Here is a 15,352-nt window from a genome sequence, read left to right as displayed (position 1 = left end):
TGCTACACAGTGCCACCACAGGCCAGTGCTACACAGTGCCACCACAGGCCAATGATATTCAGTGCCACCACAGGCCAATGATATTCAGTGTCACCATAGGTTGAATAACACTGTTTTAAGGTACCATTATCAACAGTTACCAAATTAATTGTATTTTGAGCCTGAATTTTCTTTTGATAAAAGAAAAAATAATCTATTTAACAAAGATATTTTCAAGGCTAAAGAGATAAAATTGTGGGGTTTTACATGGCTCTGCATATGCTCACCTTATTTACTTATTTATTTATTTATTATTATTTTCTTTATTTACATTTCAAATGCTATCCCGAAAGTTCCCTATACCCCCCCCCAGCCCCTGCTCCCTTACCCACCCACTCCCACTACTTGGCCCAGGCCTTCCCTTGTTGCATATGCTCACCTTCCTAAATTTGCTTTGAGCATATTTGCGACTGCTACTGTTTGGGTGAGAAATGTCCACCACAGGCTCATGTGTTTGAGTGCCTAGTTTTTGGCTGGTAGCCACCGTTTTGGAAGGTTGTAGAATCTTTGGGAGATCGGACCTTGCTGGAGGAAGTGGGTGTCTGAAGATGATGTGTAGTGGGCACTGAGGTGTCTATAGCCCAGTCTGCTTATGCCCTATGGTTGCCTCCACTGAAATGAGCCAACAGCTGTCACATACTCTGGTGCCACTGAGTGGGCTGCCACCCACCTTCCTCACCAGGATGGACTAGATGTCCTAAGACTATAAGCCCAAAGGAACCTTTCCTCTGCTAAGTTGTTTCTTGTTAGGTGTTTGGTCACAGATAGGGAGGGGAGGAACTGCCGAAGCGACAGACCACAAAGTGATCCTCCATACTCGAGAAGCTGAACTGAATCCACCTCTGCTTTGCCGGTGCTAAGACCTGGACTGGATAAATAGAGGAACTTCTCTAATAGCTGGGCTTGTGCACATGTCTGTGCACGAGCATATGTTATGTGCATGTGCCTGTGAACATATGTGTACATGTATGCATGTATGCCTGTGAGTGTGCCTGTGTTCATGTGCATGTGTGTGTGCTTATGTGTGTATGTTTGCTAAGCTTTTCCAAAACATAACACACTAGCAGAAAAGTATACAAGTCACCATGAACAGCCATGTATATACTTTTAAGCACATTGCAATACATTTCTGTTGAGCAGACAAATAGGAGTCAAAGACTGGCTCACCGGGTTATGCATGTGTTAGCTTTAGTTGCTACTGCTAATGTTCTGGGTGGACTGGGCCAATCCCAGTGACCCTTTTTCCCCTAGAAGAGCCAGAGATGTGGTTTCTGCAGTGAAGCTGAAGCAATGGGTCCTCCTAGTTACTAGTGCTCACTCGTGTCATCTATTTCATGGTGACACTATCATTAAAGTGTTTATGAGAGGCTGGGAGATGAGTGAGTTTCTTTTGCTAAGTAGAAGTTGTCAGTAATTCAGACATTTGCTTCTTCCTATGGCAAGAAGGTTTCATGAAATTCATGTCACCTCAGGGACTCTTACCAAACTATCAGAAATCAATATGGAATTTCTGTATGTGACTACCCGCATTAAAAGGAACCAGGAAGAGGAATTTTAAATTGCTGTTTCCTCTGTAGCCTTGTGCAGTGAAGAAAAACAAAATACCCAAGGGAAGAAATATAACCAAGAATTTCTATTTTTATTTCATATTAGATTTATTTTCCTTTATTTTGCTTATTTTGGAACTCAGATATCAAGAGCTGATTTAATCCCATTCCACAGTTTCTGGCAACTTTCTTCCTCCATCTGTGCATGCTCTGTTGTCTGACTTATACCATTTATCCTGCTGCCAGCCTCCCTCCAAGCAAGCTCCTGATGTTATATGGTTCCTACATCTCCACGTATCCATGTATTCTTAGGGTCTGGTTCCATGCATGTTCATCTTAATGGTCAGAAGCAACACTGTTGAGCTTGCTTCTGACAGTAGTTCCCAACTAAAGCACTTTCTCTTTCTGACACCCTCTGGCTCTCCATTCCTTCTCAGGCCTTGCCTATGGTCTTGCTGACATCATCCATAATCATATTATACATCATCTATAACCATATTACACAAGGATATGCAGGTATATTTCACATATACAGAGATATATATTTTACATATATATTTCACATATATATTCTATGCACACATACTATTTATAGTTTTGTAGTTATAAAGCGATAAAGCTATATATATTTTGCATATGAAATAATGTCTCAGTAAGTTTTCTGCCAAATTTTATAGTCATAATCTGTTTACTTATTTTGTTTTTGAGGCTTACTCCGTAGCTCAAGCTATCCTTGAATCCATGGTAACCCTTCTGCCTTACTCTCTTAGATGTCAAGACCATAGGCAAGAGCTAAGGCTTGGATTCTTCTTCCTAAGGGAAATATTTCTGCTCTAAAAGTAATACCTCACTGTACTTTAGCCTCCCCTATCTGAGTCAGTGCCAGCTCTCTCTGGCTATTTAGGCTAGCATGTTGGTATCATTTGTTACAGACTGAGTTAGGTGACCAGGAAATGCATATATTGAAGCTCCAACCACAAGCACCCCAGAAAACGCTTTATCTGGGAGCAGTACCATTGCAAACATCATCAGAATGAAGCTGTTAGGGGTGGGCCCTGATCTACTATGACCAGCATCCTTATAAGAAATGAGTAGGTTGGTACGGTCATACAGACAGGAAGAACACCAGGAAGATGAAGACAGCCACCAGTAGGCCGAAAGAAAGAACTGGAGTGGCTCCTTCTTGTGTGACCTCAGAGGGACTGAAACTGCTGATACTTTGGTTCACATGTCAGCCTCTAGAGCTGTGAAAGGATGTGCTCTGCTGCTTAACCTATGCTGTTTGTGCTATTTTGTCACCGCAGACCTGCCAAACTAAGATGACATCCTTACCCTTCTCCCTGTGACTGTCATGAAGTCCAGATGACTAACCATAGAAGCTACCCAGCCTCTGACTGACTCCAGCATGTTTGCAAGGGCCTGTTGTGTCTCTTCCCGGTGCCACAGTGTGGCTTCCTCCAAGCTTGTCTCCCTAGTTTCACCCCTGCCACCTACATGGCTGCTCTCAGCACAGTGTCTTTTAAAAACCCCAGCCAGTGTTCTTCCTCTACTTGAATAGCTGGCCAGGCTGCTTACCAACATGATGAAGCCAAGCCTTGGAAGGATCTGAAGGCCCTGTGAAATTGCTTTGTCCTCCAGTTGCCTCTCTGACATCATCTCTCCGACTCTTCATCTTGCCAATTCTGCCCCAACCACACTGCGCTGGCTACATGTGCTCTGGGCCTCAGGGTTTTTCACTGGCTGCTCTTCCTGCCTAGAAGGCTGTTTCTGCAGCTATCTGTAAGGTTAATTTCCTCCATGTCTTTCTCAAATATCCCATAATGACTAACAAGTGACTAAGATCGGTTTTTTAAAGCATCAGGTAACAGGCTTCAGAGAGTTGCCCTTTAGTTTCAGATTCATTCGGAACCCTGGCAGATATGTCCTCAGTTCTGTCAAAATTTCAAAATGGAAAATATGTGTAGATGAGGAGTTCTAAAGGACAGATCTGTCCATTTATGCATGGGAAAGTGCCGGTTGGGAGGCCAGTGATTCTCTGCTTTTCCTTCCCTTTATCCTTTATCTGAACAGTATTTCTGCAAGGATTCCCCTGACATCAGTATCTCAAGATGGCCAGTTGCCCTACACACTAAACACCTCCCTCCATACAGCCCTGTTTCCAGCCACAGTGAGCCTGAACTCAAGGTGCTGTCCAACCAGAACCTTCTCTAGAGAGCCAGGCTGACCTTCCTTTGTCCCATCCCCTCATGGTCTACGGTCTCTCCATGTGTACGTCAGTCCATTCATCCTCACGATGCTCTCTCTTTGTATTCTATCGAAGCATGCACCTCTCTTCATTCAATGTGATGCTTACTCTCCTGCTCCCTCACTTCTGGGAGCCCCCTGGTGGCAGGGGTTTTACCATATTTGACTGTAACCCCATATTCTTAGCACAGTACTTGTGACCCAAAGTAAGTTTTTAATCAATATCTGATGAATCAGTGATGAAAACTGCAGCTTCCAGCTGTGACCAGCTGTGGCCAGCCAGATACTTCAGGTGGAGGCTCAGGGGGCCTGGAAGTTAGCTGAGCATTCAGTCTACTGATAAAAGAACTCTTTCTTCTTGGTGAAGGCTAGTCTGACCTGTCTACAAATCTAGTCAGAGAAGATCATGGACACGATGAAATACTAAAATGAAAGCATCTTTAAAAATCATATTTCACTTATATCACACAAGTCAACAAATACCCCAGAAGTGTTCAAAAAAGGCTCAGTAATGATTTATCTAGAGTTCTCATACGTTAAATCTTTGTGGGGCCCATGAAAGCTAAAGGAACACACTACAAACTGGAAGATTGCATGGTCACTCACTTCAGTTCTCAGCAACTCCGGCATTTCAGAGAGAGAGAAGTCATGGAAGGTTTTCCTTACTTCTGAGGCTCGTGGTAGAAGTGAGAGGATGCCTTGTGGGCATGTCCAGGGATAGATCTACTAACCAAGTGTAATGGGTGTTGCCTCAGCAAAGTGAGACCATGAATGAATTTCCTTTTGGCTTGTCTCTGTCTCTTTTCTCCTCTCCTTTCCTCCCCTCTCCTCCCCTCCCCTTCCCTCCCTCCTCTCCTCTCCTCTCCTCTCCTCTCCTCCTCTCTTTCTCTGTCTCTGTCTCTGTCTCTCTGTCTCTCTCTGTGTATCTCTCTGTCTCTGTCTCTCTCTTCCCCCCACCTCTCTGTGCACCAGAAAGCAGTGAGGTGCCTTCCTTTTATTCCAGTTTGGACCAGGGCTCTCCTTGATTTCATTATCTCTTTCAGCGTAAGCCTTGGCACCAACATAACATTTCCTGGTGCTCTTTTCCTTTTGAAATTGTGTATTCATATTTGTTGTTGTTGTTGTTCTTCTGCACTGTAGGAATGATTGCTTATAATGACACTATGGAGTTAATATTAAGCTTGAGATCTCTTACACCACATAAATTAGCCCATTTCTTTTCTAATTAGCCTCAGACAAATTCTCAGGACAAAGGCAGAAAATAGCCACATTTTTGGCAAAATACCAAGCCTGGTTGCCCTCTGTAACCTCATGGACTGGGTCTAGTCCATAAGGGACTAGTATGGGATAGTCTACACTGTCCTCAGTACAACTGCCTTCCAGGAGCCTACTCAATTAAGTTCTTCTTAAAGCATCCAATTTTTGTATTAGTTACTTTGGTACTGCTGTGATAAAATACCATAACCAAGGCAATTCATAAAAGAAAATGTTTAATTGGGCTCATGGTTTCAGAGAATTAGAATCCATGATGGCCAAGCAAAGGTATCATTATAGGAACAGGTGAGAGCGTATATCTTGATCCACAAGCAGGAGCAAGGAGAGGAAACACTGGGAATTGTTCAAATGTTTTGAAACCCCAAAGCCCTTCCCCTATGACCCATATTGTGGAACAAGACCACACCTCCCAATCCTTCCCAAATAGTTCCAGCAATTGGAACCATTTTCATTCAAATAATCACAGATGGGGAACACTGTGCTTGTTCATATTTGCTGAATTCTGTGGTGTAAATATTCTCACAGTAGCCTATTTTCAGTTGCCAATGGGAGCGTATTGGGAAGGGAGCTGGAAAGAGAGATGCCACAGCTCACCATCATTTGATATTGTCATTGTGAAAGGTGCAAATATCCTTATAAGAATAAATAATGGCAATATTTAACAAAAACAAGGAGTAATGAGTTTGAGTATATATTACCTTTGTATTTAATATACTTTAAAATTGTAAATTTAATATATTTTAAATACCTGTGTTTAATAGCTTGTAGAATTACTGAAAATGTAAGCCTTACCAACCATTTTTCAGCCATGCATGGTGGCACACACCTTTAGTTCCAACACTCAGGAGGCAGAGGCAGTGGGAGTTCTGTGAGTTCGAGGCTACCCTTGTCTACAAAGCTAGTCCAGGACAGCCAGGGCTCTGCTACACAAAGAATCCCTGTCTCAAAAATAACAAAACAAAACAAAACAAAACAAAAAAACAAACAATAAAACCAAAAAAAACATCACCATCACCAACAACACAAACAAAATATTATTTTTATAAAACAAACAAACTTACCTTGTTTTCATAAGTGGTATGAGCCAGTCTCACACAGCACTGAAATTGATGCTAAGATCAAACAGAAAATATCTAGCTGAGGCCCTTGGTCCATGTGATCCTGGAGATAAGGCGCTTAGCCACTAATCTATCATGAATAAAACTCAAAGTGATACTTGGGCTATAATTTTTTTTTAAGTTGCATTTTGTATTCGTAAAAGAATACCCATGTGGTCTTAAGTGTCGTTTGGTAGGGAGAACTGGCTTCTAGGAGAACTGAAGAACAGAAAAGCCACAGTGCCATGGCTTGTCATGGCTTGTCATGGCTTGTCATGACTTGCCATGGCTTGCCATGGCTTGTCATGGCTTGTCATGGCTCAGCTCTTAGGAGAAGTAGTCTAACCTAGTGCTTCCAGAACTACAGCTCCATTGTATTGAAAAAAAATTACAGGATTATAAAAACCTTTTCGTTTATCCTCTAAATCAGACATGTAACATTTGAATGGTGGTCCGAGAAGTCCTTGTTTCATATAACTGTCTTGGCCATAGTGAAAAGGAAAGGAGAAGAAATACGGACTTAACATCTACTGTTCAAGGTTCTTTCAGGCAAATGTATAAAGGACAGTGAATTAGAATAGTAAAAAAGAATCTGGCAGCAATTCTTCGATCAGATGATAAATAACAAGTCTCAAGGGACTCAGCTCTTGTTTCCCATTCGTAAAAAAAAAAAAGGAAGTTTGAAGCAACTGCACACATTTGGACACCCTACTTAACTGTTGTTTCTCGTCCATCCTTACCATGGGAAGTGACTCCCACACAGAGTTCCAAAACTCTTGTTTTCCATACAGAGTTCAGAAACTCTGTTTTGATCTTTGGATGAGAGTAAATCAGGAGGCTTAAGCTCTGGCTAGAGGCTACTATGTAGCTTGATAAGTGCTGACGAGCCAGGAATCTCTGAGCACCACTCTGCTGTAAGAAGGAAGTCCTGGGCTTTGACTCTGTCAGTCATTAAGGGGAGGGTTCTCCACATAACACAGCGGGGAGCTGTGGTTAACTTGACCACTGGATGAGGAGAAGAACAAGAAACTGCGTGCTCAACAACAATGACACAAGTTCAAGATGGGCCAGCCTCTCTCTGGCTGATGAGAGCCCTGAGTCACTGTGGAGCAAATATAGAATTGGCGAGCATGCTTGCCCTCCTGACATCTGCAGGCCTTCCTCCACTGTGTTCTAGTTCCTCACTCACATCGGAAAAGTAAAGGTATTTTTTAAGAAATAGCTTGTTACCCAAATGTTTTGATAAATATGGCAAAGTAGTCAGGTTGACACTCTCCTCGTTATAATTGACTTTGGGTAAACAATTTATCCAGCGCCCACTTGTTCCATTAAGACCCCTTTGCTGGGCCAGACTCTGCATTAGGCTTGTGTTGCCTTGCATAGGACACGTTTGCGGCTAAGACCCTCTCTGTGTTCCTTAGAGGGGATTATAAATGTGTTGGGCAAGTACCACAGAGAGTGGATTGGGAGCTGTGGCTTCAACTCAACACAGTGAAGTAAAACGTTCCACAACTTTTTGGGGGAATCTCTGCTTTGTTCTCCAATAATTTATTCTAGCTAAGTAGTGCTCCTTTGAGGTCACCAAGAGGCTGTGCAGGATATATACGTGTCTGTCCAAAGTCATTACATTACTTATGAGTCATTGACCACAGTGCTGCTAGACTGAGAGAAACAGCTGGAAGTGGTCCAGGAACATGGCTTGGATCACAGCTACTCAAGCTGGATACGTCTGTCACAGAGGCTCTGTCCCCGCGTGTTTATCGTGTTTTTGTTACTGAGCAGACTGACCCAGAGATGCAGTTATAGAAATGGAGTGGACCTTGGTCAGTGGTCATGATCAGCGTGGTCCGTGCTGCCTTTACCCAACCATGCACTGTTTTCTCCATCTTGGAGTGGGAAAAAGATGGGATCTTTTCATGGCACTCTGCATTTCAGCCTCATTCACATGGGTCACAGGCTACTCTTTCTCCATGAACAGCATTGTCTTGTCCTGTATGAGGACCGCTCCATTAGCAGCTGGGAAGGATCTCCTCCCTGTCGACAGCCGTGACTGTTAGGACACAAGCTTAGAGCACAATGGTGAGGCCATGTCCCCCAACGTCCTAAGCAGCAGAGGAGGGCGGCACCACCTCACAAGTAAGCAGGGATCAGATTCTCAGTTGCTACACAGAAAGTGCTGTCACCAATCTAGAGGACACCTCAACTCTGAACGTGGTAAAATAGTGTCTATTTTCTCCTTATTTTAAGGAAAAGTATTCCAGTTTCAGATTTATACCCCATTATTTCAGTGAGGAGAAAGCAAGTAACAATTGCTTGGCCTAAAAGATTCTGGCAGAAATATTTGAGCCATCAAACATTAGCCAAACATCTTTTTGGATATCATAATATAAACTTGGTGGAGAACCGAGTGCCTGGTGCCAGGACAAAGCTGAGATCCTCTCTCCAGACCCAGAGGTTCCTCCCTACTCTCCAGGGGCTAATCTTTGGGGAGGAAGCTCCAAGCTTTTGGCTGTAGTGCAAGGAGTCCCCCAGCTGGATGGCTGGGTAAATCACCTTTCCTTCCTTTTCAGGAAATCTTGTCATGAATGTTTTTTCAAGACAAGAGGAAGGAAGGTTATTTGCTCTGTAGAAGCCATTTCTTGAGATAACAGTGCCAGGCTCTGAGATAGAGAGAGTAACGTCAGAACTGTTAAAAACAGCAGTTGTCGCCTGTGGGGTTAATGGAAGAGGTGGGCTCTGGATCAGGCATTGACAACTGTCTGAAGAACTTTCATTCGCTTGCTCCTCTGGCTCATTCAGTCGGGACCAGACACTGCTCAGAGTGAGGGACAGCCGAAGGACTGGGTAAGGAATCCATTTTTCACCACCACCACCCACCACCATGCCTTTTTATTTGTATTTGCCTGTGAGGAATGCACTGTGGGGAATCTCAAGGTCTATCCACATCTAGTTCTTGTGTCCAGAAGAACAATAAGGGGCCAAACCGTGACTGATGGCGCATGGCCTGGGCACCGTGTGTGCCAAGTACCTGTAGAGCCGCTGCTGTGTGAGGGAGGGGTAGGGCCAGGGAGCTCTGAAGCATTCTTCCTCACAGGTGTTCATTCATCTCCCTGGACTTCCCCCCCCCCCCCTGGAAGAAGTCATGAAAAATCCCCTCAGAAATCCACAGCAACAATACAAAATGTCTCCTCCTTTCTTATGGCTCTCCCTCCCTTCTTATCTACTAAGCTGATTCTTGCTGCCGGAGCCAAGGCCAGCCTCCTCCCCCCAGTGCTTCTTACCATGTTTAAGGCAGCAGAAAGACAGAACCCCTTCCTAGCGTTTAGACTGCTTTGCTTTACACATGGGCTACCTTTCTTGACGTGGGCGAGCCTCCCATGGTAAAGTCAGCCTCGAGAGGAAGACAGAGCTTTGCCGCAGCAAATGGAATTCTGCCTGAAGACTACAACATAGAGACCTTTCTTGATTTTTGATTCAAAATCACAATTCCTGGAATTTCAGCTTCCTGTCTCTGGTTTATAGATTTCAGACTGCCAGCCCTTAGTATCCAGCAATCTGATTTCATTTTTTTTTTTAAACAAAAAAACAACAACAAAACTGAATTTCCTAGAACTATGTAGACCAGAGTGGCCTTGAACTCACAGAGAGCTGCCTGCCTCTGCCTCTTGAGTGCTGGAATTAAAGGCCTGTGCCACCACACCAGGCATAATCTAATTTCTTAAAGTGAATCTTTCTCTTCAGAGACTTAGACAGGCATCTTAGTTTCTCTGAAGAACACTAATACGTTTTTGCGCTACACATCTCTCTAACAATGATGCACTTGCAAGTGACCTGCAGATTTTGGAATCTGTCCAGCTTTAGTTCTAAGTGGACCTATACTTCTGACAAGCTCCCTGGCAGCAGAAACGGCTTCTCTGTTGTCTTAGTTAGGGTTTCCAATGCTGTGAGGAGACATGACCAAGGCAGCTCTTATAAAAAGCAAACATTTAACTGGGGCTGGCATACAGTTTCAGAGGTTCAGTGCATTATCATCGTGGTGGGAATCATGGCGGCATCCAGGCAGACATGGAGGAGCCAAGAGTGCTACATCTTGATCCACAGGCAGCAGTAGGGGACTATGTTCCACACTGGGTGGTGCTTGAGCATATATAACCTCAAAGCCCACCCCCATAGTGACACACTTCCTCCAACAAGGCCACACCTCCTAACAGTGCCACTCCCTGTGGCCAAGCAGTCAAGCACATGAGTCTCTGGAGGGCATACGTATTTAAACCACCACACCTGTGGACAGTATTTTCAAAAGGAAAGTTTTATGTAGCCAGCCCAGCCTTTTGAACTATTCTATCATCTCATTTTTCTCATGTATTCTTTATATTAATATTCTGTGAGTTACCATTTTAGTTAATCCATTGTGATTACTAATATCTTGGTTTTCATGTCAGTTCTTCACTGTTATATTATTGGTAATAAATACAGCCACATGCTTTGGTCAGCAGGGGACTGCATAGAAGATGGTGATCTCATAATGTTATATTGCACACTAGTGTTGTAGCTATTTTAGTTTGTATAAAAACACACTCTGATGTTCACATGATGGCAAGATAACCCAACAACACATTTCTTCCAATGCATCTGGGATACATGGTATGTCCTTGTATGTACAGAAATTTCAGCAGGCAACTTTCTTTTCTTAGGATAATTTTGTTCAAGAACTCTTGACCCAAGATACATATATTTTTTAGACCTTAGAATATTCTATTTCTAGATTCTATTTCTGAGGATGGAGAGTGCTTGCCTTAGTGCTTAACCTAGCTCAACAAAGTTCCAAAGCAGTGTACAAACTGGGCGTGGTGGACATACATGTAATCCTAGCACCCAGGATGGTACAGGATCAAAATCATCAGCTATAAAGTAAGTCCAAGGCTACCCTGGTTCTGCGAGAACAGATTATCCCAATAATCTCACATCCAAAGTCACAGCTTTAGCAGCAACTCTGTGTAGTCAGGCTCTGGACTCAATGTTGTCAAAATTTGCAGATTAGGAGCATGTATCAAAGAGGATTCTCTGAAGTTTTCAAATATTTGTTTGTCTGATCATATATATATATATATATATATATATATATATATATATATATATAAAATCATACTTGTTGATTGTCTATTTACCTGGAGCCTGGGTGGTGGCCTGCTAGAAACTGAGTAGCATTGGTTTGATAGCTAATCATGAACCAGTTTAGGATGTTCCATGGTGTTGTGTGTGTATAAGAGAAACCCGGTCTAGTTAAGCGTCCAGGCTCTATCCTGAAGAAGTGACATTTGAAATGAGCTCTGGTTGTTTAGATGATGTGGTTTTCAGTTCTGTAGTTGTTCGCTAGTCCTCTGCCAGCAGGTGAGGCTCTGGTGACAGAACCCTGGGAGTCCCCTGGGTGAGGTCTCTGAAGGTCTTAGAAGAAGTCTGTTGTAGATGTGACTCCCATTTTCTGTGGCACTGTGGATGACATGTCACAGGCATCCATGTGTCCCCTAATGTCTTCAGTTTCTCACAGATACAGCTGAGTGCCAAGTGTTCCCCATCCTAAAGAACTAATTATTTTAAGGTAATTTATCATATAGTCCCAAAGAGGCAGAAAACAGGTTAGTGACCAAGGGGAGGGGTTTGTGGCAATCAGATGCCTGGTCTGCTCATGGTCTTCATTTGGCTTATGAAGGTGTTTTTGTGGTGATGCAGGTGGTGACTATAAAACATTGTCTAGGGCTGGAGAGATGGCTCAGCCGTGAAGAGCACTGACTGCTCTTCTGAAGGTCCTGAGTTCAAATCCCAGAAACCACATGGTGGCTCACAACCGTCCGTAATGAGATCTGATGCCCTCTTCTAGTGTGTCTGAAAACAGCTACGGTGTCTTTACATATAATAGATAAATAAATCTTAAAAAAAAAAAACAAAGAAAACCAAAAAACCATTGTTTATATATGTGAGCTTTACTTCATAAGGACACGAATTAAATGACAAAAACAATCAGGACTGGATTCTTCCTGTCATGTCAGTCCTATTTTATGGATTTAATTCAAATTTATTTATTTAAAAATTACATTTATTTATTTAATGTGTGTGTGCGTGCTTGTGCACGTGTGCAACGAATGAGCCGCATGGATCTTGCTGACTTCAGGGTACAATGGCTAGGTACAAAAGGCTGAACACTGTGTAGTTGCATTCATACTAAATGCTAGAGTCAGTTCTAGCTTCTATCATGTAAGCTCCGGGTCTTGAACCTGGGCTCTTTGGCTTGACAGCAAGCACTTTCAGCCCATGGTTTTAATTTTCAAACGTGGAAATTTCATGCATCTGTGATCTGGTGATCATGAACGGCCTGCTAATCACCTTTCCAACGCTTTTCTCCTGTGTGATTCAGATCTCAGTCCAAGGCTTCAGGAACATCGCCAGCAGCTGCACGGGGATTGTGCACCTGACTATCAACGACATGCCCACCCTGACGGACAACTGCGTAAAAGTGGGCCGTGAGGAAGAGCCTGTCCCTTCGCTTATCTGAGCACACATTCTAATAGCCTTAGCTATTGAAAACTATGAGTTGACTTATTCTTTGAATTGATTAATAGCTAGGAAATCATTTAAATACGTACACATACACACATGCATGTATCTTAAAAAACATTTGAATGCTTCAATCTTCATGAAGATAAAACCAAAGCACACTGGTAATCCTCCCAACTAACTAGGACCTAGCCTCGGCTCTGCTTGGCTTAAGTCTGATGCCCCATGTCAAGTTGCCGACTGACTTGGCACTCCATTTCCTCATGTTTGCCCATGCTCTCCAAACATGATTTCATTTTCATTTCTTCTCAGTATTGAAACATGAGCATATTGGTTTCATCAAATATGAAAACAGTCCTATTTGCTTTAAAGTTGGGAAAATGCAATAGTCAGCATGTGTGTCTTTCTAAAAATATGGCAGGGAGATGACACTATCCTCTCGCCATCTCCTTCCTCCAGTAATCCTGTCTCCTTTCTTTCCTCTTCTGAAGGTTTTGGTTGAGAAGTGTCCCCGTATTTCGTCGGTGGTTTTAATTGGTTCACCACACATCTCTGACCGTGCTTTCAAAGCTCTTTCCTCCTGTGACCTCAAAAAGATTCGATTTGAAGGTCTTTGATGCTAGAAACTCAATGTATCCTTATTTTAAAATTTTCTTTCCTGGACATTTAAATATAGTACTTGTATTTCCTCCAACAGGAAACAAAAGGATTACTGATGCGTGCTTTAAGTCAATAGACAGGAATTATCCAGGAATCAATCACATTTACATGGTGGACTGCAAGGGGCTGACAGACAGCAGCCTCAAGTCACTTTCACTTTTGAAGCAATTGACTGTGTTGAACTTGACAAATTGCATAAGGTAAGAAGACATTCATGGTATTCAAAAAATATTGATTATCTAGGATGCACCAGGCTCTCTCCACAAAGGTAAGGAGGGGACAGTGAAAGTCGGGCCCAAGTGATACTGCAAGTTTTCCATCTTTCTATTTTGACTGATGGATTAAGTTACATAATCATTTGATACTGCACATGTCCTTTCCCATAGTGCATTTGTTTTTAATCATGTACATGCCCAATTATGCATAGGCTCAAGACAGAAAAAAGGATTTCCCCTAAATGTTCACTTGAGAACGCAATTTTGCCATATCGAACATGCTCCCTAAACCAGTTCAGCTGGCTCAGCCCATTCTTCACTATGAATGCACTGGAAATATATTTGAATGGACATATATGATTGTTGTTAGGGGAAGGGCAAATTATACTGTTTTTCAGAGAGAAGTTCTCTCTGAAGTAGATCAGAGTGGAACCACGGGGGACCTTGAATGCTGTGGAAATCCACTCAGGAGTTTGAGCCTTGCTTCTCTCTGTTCTAAAATGTCTTCACCTTAGTGTTATGAAATATAATGTGGTGGGTGAGGGCAGACCCATGCTGAAGTATCCCCCTTAGAAATCATGGGGATACACAGGGTTTTTATTTGGGGGAAGTGAAGGGGAAGGGAGTAAGTGTCTGGAGAAGGGGTATGGCAGAGAAGGGGGCAGAGAAGGGGGGCAGAGAATGACAGAAAGAAGGAAAGAGAGGCTGGCCAGGAACATGTGGGAAGAGAGAGGGGGGGAGGAGGGGAAGGGGAGTGAGAATGGGGAGGGGAGTTGGGGAGGGGGAGAGAGGGTGGGAGGGAGCTGGCTAGCATCTGGCCGTGGCAGCAATGGTGGCACATGAAGATGGCATAGCCATTGCTAGCTGCCCGAGAGGAGCCTTGAAGAATCGCAGGTAAGCTAAGAGTCCATTTTAAACTGGGAGAGAGAGTCATTCCCTGTTGTTAATAACCATGACACCTGATTAAACAAATGGACACTAATAACATCTTGTGACTATCCCTTCCATTACTATCACATCTATCCATTTTCTATTAAATTAAGAGCTATAGCAATCAAATTTGTTTCTAAAATTTGACAAAATAGTATTATGTGTATATTTCCCACTTTGGCCTATAATTGGTGTAGAAGCAGTTGTCACCACCAGTTTGTGTATGAGGTCATATGTGATAATCCTCTCTCATTTCTACAGGATTGGTGATACCGGCCTGAAGCATTTTTTTGACGGCCCTGCGAGTATTAAGCTAAGAGAGCTCAACTTGACTAACTGCTCACTGCTGGGCGATACATCTGTCATCAGGCTGTCAGAGCGGTAGGAAACTCGATGTCTGCACGAGCATTTTAGCGGTTATGTTGCTAATAGGAGTGATCAGTGATAAGTCTTGAAGCCAAGAGTCCACACCCTCTCTAGCACAGTAGATAGGAGGAGCCCTGAGCTTGAAATCCTTAGATGGAACTAACCTCCTATCACATCTGAGATGTCATCTTACTGTCGTGGAGCTCGAATGTGTAGATATGTGTGACTTCTCTGAGGATTCTGTCCCTTTATAAACCTGACTCCAGGCTTTCCTGAGGGTTATTCTGGGTGATTGATTTAATCTTGAACTGAACTCAGCTCCTACTGCAAACCATTGAGTCTCAGTGTTGGGGTTTGGCCTTGGGACTCTTCAGGTGTTTTCATGGTGACTGTGATAAATGCTTTGCATTGTTAGAAATCACCATGA

At 43.1% G+C, this 15,352-nt stretch overlaps 1 protein-coding gene across 2 annotated transcripts in view; it reads left to right on the top strand.

Moving 5' to 3' along the window:
- Fbxl13 (F-box and leucine rich repeat protein 13) overlaps nt 1–15,352 on the top strand; it is a 173,101-nt gene that overhangs the window by 114,119 nt on the left and 43,630 nt on the right. The window contains exons 13-16 of one of the 2 annotated variants that reach the window (XM_021190073.1): nt 12,615–12,713; nt 13,246–13,363; nt 13,452–13,614; nt 14,821–14,940. In XM_021190073.1, coding sequence (XP_021045732.1) covers nt 12,615–12,713; nt 13,246–13,363; nt 13,452–13,614; nt 14,821–14,940 — 500 coding nt within the window. The remainder of the gene's footprint in view (nt 1–12,614; nt 12,714–13,245; nt 13,364–13,451; nt 13,615–14,820; nt 14,941–15,352) is intronic. The other variant, XM_021190074.1, reaches the window with a different exon arrangement.

This window comes from Mus pahari, chromosome 2, assembly GCF_900095145.1.
Source record: "Mus pahari chromosome 2, PAHARI_EIJ_v1.1, whole genome shotgun sequence".
NCBI lineage: Eukaryota > Metazoa > Chordata > Mammalia > Rodentia > Muridae > Mus > Mus pahari.
Note: the sequence above shows the minus strand (reverse complement) of the source record. Positions and strands in the feature narration are given on the sequence as shown.